Source organism: Sparus aurata, chromosome 1 (assembly GCF_900880675.1).
Source record: "Sparus aurata chromosome 1, fSpaAur1.1, whole genome shotgun sequence".
Lineage (NCBI taxonomy): Eukaryota > Metazoa > Chordata > Actinopteri > Spariformes > Sparidae > Sparus > Sparus aurata.
In genome coordinates, this window is record NC_044187.1 from 12,867,203 (window position 1) to 12,871,509 (window position 4,307).

General features: G+C 47.5%; 1 protein-coding gene across 1 annotated transcript; it reads left to right on the top strand.

Annotated features, from left to right (window-relative positions):
* The first annotated feature begins 2,717 nt into the window (after positions 1–2,717).
* fgfbp2b (fibroblast growth factor binding protein 2b) lies at positions 2,718–4,307 on the top strand. Its single transcript, XM_030440980.1, has 2 exons — positions 2,718–3,548; positions 3,961–4,307. Exon 1 carries the CDS (start codon positions 2,773–2,775, stop codon positions 3,526–3,528), a length of 756 nt encoding a protein of 251 aa, XP_030296840.1. The 5' UTR covers positions 2,718–2,772; the 3' UTR covers positions 3,529–3,548; positions 3,961–4,307.

Sequence of the window (4,307 nt, forward strand, 5' to 3'; positions counted from 1 at the left end):
GTGTCTGCTTTGTTTTTCTTCCTTACACATGAACACTTACACACAATCGAGCAGAATATACACACAAACTGATGAAAATCTTGTGCTTTTGAAGGCCATAAATCATCCAGATGATCTCTTAAGTGTGCCTGAATGCTCTTTTTACATAAGCTCTGAAAGGACGGAGCAACAAGGAACACATCGGATGGTATACGTTCAGACATCCGCCCCTGGAGCAGCTCAGCATGTCTTGCCAAGAAACACAGAGAACGCAGAGAACATTCATGTAACATATGCAGAGCTGAATCGAGCACACACAGCAGCTGAAAAGGTTCAGGTCTGTTTGGGGGGGGGACGGACGGGTCTGAAGGGAGCGGTGGGGGGCTTGGCAGCGGTTGAGGTGGCGCGATGCTGTTGCATCCTATCAGAGGAGGACTACACTAACTCAATTTAGGGAGAAACATCTGTTCCAGACAACGTACTGTACACACCCTTCACGTTTACTCTGCATTCCCGGTGTTCCTTACAGGGGAACTTTCTCTCTTCCCTCACCAGATTGATGCCTATAAAAACTAAACTTCCTGAGTGCACCGAGGGCATGCAAGCATTTGTACACACACATGTGACTTTGTACACAGCGGTGGGCTATACATACACTCTCTTCTTCCGCTCTGTATCAAGCCCTGCTGGCTCATATGGAATATTTTAGCCTCTTTAAAGGCGCCGTCTGTTTTTCTGTTTAGTTTCAGGTTTAGACTCGCTGTACAGGCCTGCGTTTGAACTCAAAACCTTTGAGCCAATGTTATGATACTCCAATTGCACAATATTTATTATGAAGGTAGAGTTGCAAGTTGTAGTGCGGGCTTTTATTTAGCTCAGTCCCTGTCCTGAGACTTGCACATAGCAGACTTTGCACTTCCAGGTCCCTCGTCTTGAAGTCAGTGGGCTACATGCCTGAAATAACGTCTTTGGTGACTTAAAAACCTTCACATTTTATTCTACATCATTAAATTCGTCAGGAAATACCCCACGTTTCAATAATAAAGCATCATCGTGTCATTAAATCAGCGGCTGCTAACAAGTTGCAAAAAGAGCCTCCAGAAGCTGAATTTAATGGTGGTGTTCATTTGCACATTATCTTGCTGGGCAAAATGTGTAAATATCATCAACTTGTGTTTGCCACAGAGCTTATTTCCTGCAATAATGCAAAATCCAATTGGAAAATCCCGCAGTCCTTTTGTCGAGGGAACCAGAGAGATGCTAACTTATGGGTTAGCCCAACGATGTAATTTCCCACCAAGATAACTGCCTTCTTGTTTCCTGTGAATGAATACTAAAATCATTTTGGTCTGCTTTTATTGCCCAGAGTTAAACAAGAAGGTACAACTTATACCAGTCCAATACATTTAAATCTACACTACAGCTAGTACGCCAGCTTAGCAGAAAGGCTAGAAAGAGGGAAACAGCTAGCCTGGCTCTGTCCAAAGGAGCACCAGTAAAGCCCGTTAATGAACATGTTTTATCTTGTGTGTTATTACCTGCATAAACTAAAGTGTAAAAACAAGTTGTAGCTGTACTGAGTATTTAGAGGAAGTAATGCTAACCAGCACCTTCCCCATAATGCATTTTGTACAAAGTACACCGATAAGATATAACCTGTTTATTTGGTGAGCATTAGCTGTGCCGGTAAGTGTGTTCTGCTACTGTTAGTCGGAGTCTGGCGAGCTGTTTTCAGTCTTTATGCTGAGTGTAACTAGGCTAGCCACCTGTTAGCCTGAAACATTGTAGAGCCAATCCCAAATATAAGCTAGCTCAAGGAACTGAGCAGCTCTCCGGGCGCGTGACTGCAGCTGTGACTGATTTTCAGCTTTTGGATACTCGTTCAGGATCGAGGTGACAGGACACGACCCCATTCGAAGGCAGCGGTTAGCTCTCTAACACAAGTTTTTATCCGCTGACATTATTGAAGCTTACTTTGCTGTTAGCTTCACGTCATACAAGAGCAAGAGCGGCAAAACTCCTGAGTGTCCTGAGTTGAGATATTCAAAATTACTTATGATATTGATTATTTTGTAAGAGGGTGATTGTTTATTTCCCTCTCACGGCAGCCAGACATAATTTGGCACTTTGGAAGCTCTGTGATCTCCACCAGAGCTTAAAATAAAGCACTGCCTGTCTGTCTGTCTGTCTGTCTGTCTGTAGTTCACGAAGATGAACATGATTAGGTTTTTATTATTACAGGGGTCACGGATCAACTTTAAATCCTCTGCAAATATCTCGGGGCTGCAATTTGGCCCTCGACCCTCCGTCCTCTCCTCCTCCTCTGCGCCTCATCAATAGTCAAAGAGCCTCCTATGTGAGATTATATAATGTCTCGCGACTCTTTTTTTTTCTCTTTTTTTTTGTACAATATTTGGCTTCATGTGCGCACCGACCTTCCTCCTCGTCTCGCACAGACCCATTGACTGCTTTCCCCTCTTCCTCCTCCCTCGGTTTATGTTCACCCCCTCCTTCCATCCATCATGCCCATCACCCTTTTAGTTAAAACATACCACACGAGCCTCATGTGGTCGCAGTGTGTGTGTGTGTGTGTGTGTGTGTGTGTGTGTGTGTGTGGTGAGGAGGTGGGGGTCACTGCTGGAGGAGGCGTCCCTCGGCTCACCTGAATAATACCTTCTTTGTGCGTCTCAGCCTTATAAAGCCACGCTCAAATGCTTTCCAACCTTGCACACCTTAACCCCTCTGTGTGGACACATCATCCCTCACCCTCACCCATACATCCATCACAGCGCCATGAGAGCCAGGATGAGAGTGTTGCTGTTGTTCGCGGCGGCGGCCGTTTGCGTGTCGCACGCTCAGACCAACAACAGCAGCAATGACAACAGGCAGCAGCAACAGCAGCAGCAGCAGCAGCAGCAGCAGCAGCGCAGCATCTGGGACGAGCCTATCCGATTCAGCACCAAGACCAAAGACACATGCACCATGGTGGTGTCCGGAGCCGGGGACTATACTCGCCTGCGTGTCACCTGCAAGGGTCCCAGCCAGGGCCAGACCCCAGGACGCTCCTACTACTGCGACTTCCAGGGCAAACCCAACCTGTGCCGCGCTTACAACCTGAACCCTCGCCACTACTTCACCCAGATGATGTGGGACATGAGGAAGCTGAGCCACGCCTGCCAGGGACCCAAAGTCTACCGTCCACAGATGTGCAAGAAATACCCCGACGAGGCCCAGATGACCCTCCTGGCCTCCTGGCCCAAGACCACCACCCCTAAACCCTCCAAACCTGTCCAGGAGCAGCGTAAACCAGTGGCGCCGGCCCAGTCCAAACCCGTCAGTACTCCTAAATCCGTCAAGCCCCAACCTCAGCCCGCCAAGCCCCAGCCAGGCAAGGGCCCCCAGACCAAGAAGACCACCACCAAGCCCGGGAAGACCACTACTCGTCCCACAGAGCAGCCCGACTCCAAAGCATCACGCATGGCCTCCGAGTACTGCTGGAAGAGCTTCCACGGCGTCTGCAGCTACTTCATCAGCTGGTTCCAGAACTGAGGCGATAACTGCTGACACCGGTGAGTGACGGAAACACGGAGGAGAGAAAGTTAGAGGGGAAAGCTGTCGGCGAGAGGTAGAAAGAAAAAGTTGGAGTTAAAAGTGAGAGACAGGCAAATATTTGTGGTAGTTTTGGTGTCGATCGACTATTGTAAAGCCAGGAATCACCAGTAGTCTTTGACTTGATCTCTTGCAAAACTAAAAAGGCGATTCTGAAGACAGATAGCTGGTTGTTGAGTCTCGTTCCCAGGTCATCAAAGACGGATGCTTCGGGTCAGTATTCGAAATTCTGACTCAGGCGTCAGTATTTGATGACCTTTGTGTAAAAGTCTGTATCTAAGTCTACAAAGGACTTTTATCTCTGTGCCCATTCCTGTGTGGGACAAACTGTATTGTAGATTGATAAACAAATCGCATTTCCCGTTATTCCAGGTTGGAAACAGCAGCGATGGACCCAGTCAGAACTCGCCCTCGTCTATCTTCGACCTCTGCGCGGGAGCTCCTGAAGTCATTTTCGTCGCCTCGTGACATCCCAGTCCCCCACACTGCAGCATCTCACGAGCTGAGCCAAGAAAGCAAAAAAAACACTCGACCTACACCTGTGTACGGTTAGCGGATGACTGCTTGTGCTGTCATGTAGTGTGCATGTCATTTTCTTTCTTTTTTTTTTTTTTAATCTGTAAAACAAAACAGCAACACCAAAGGAAAATATGGCAGGCATGTGATTTAAGAAAAAATGTGAAGGTAAAGAGAATAAAGTCAAAGTGGTGACCTCCATA

What these genes read in the sequence shown, in the direction of transcription:
- fgfbp2b (XM_030440980.1), top strand. Translation starts at nt 2,773, where the DNA reads ATGAGAGCCAGGATGAGAGTGTTGCTGTTGTTCGCGGCGGCGGCCGTT.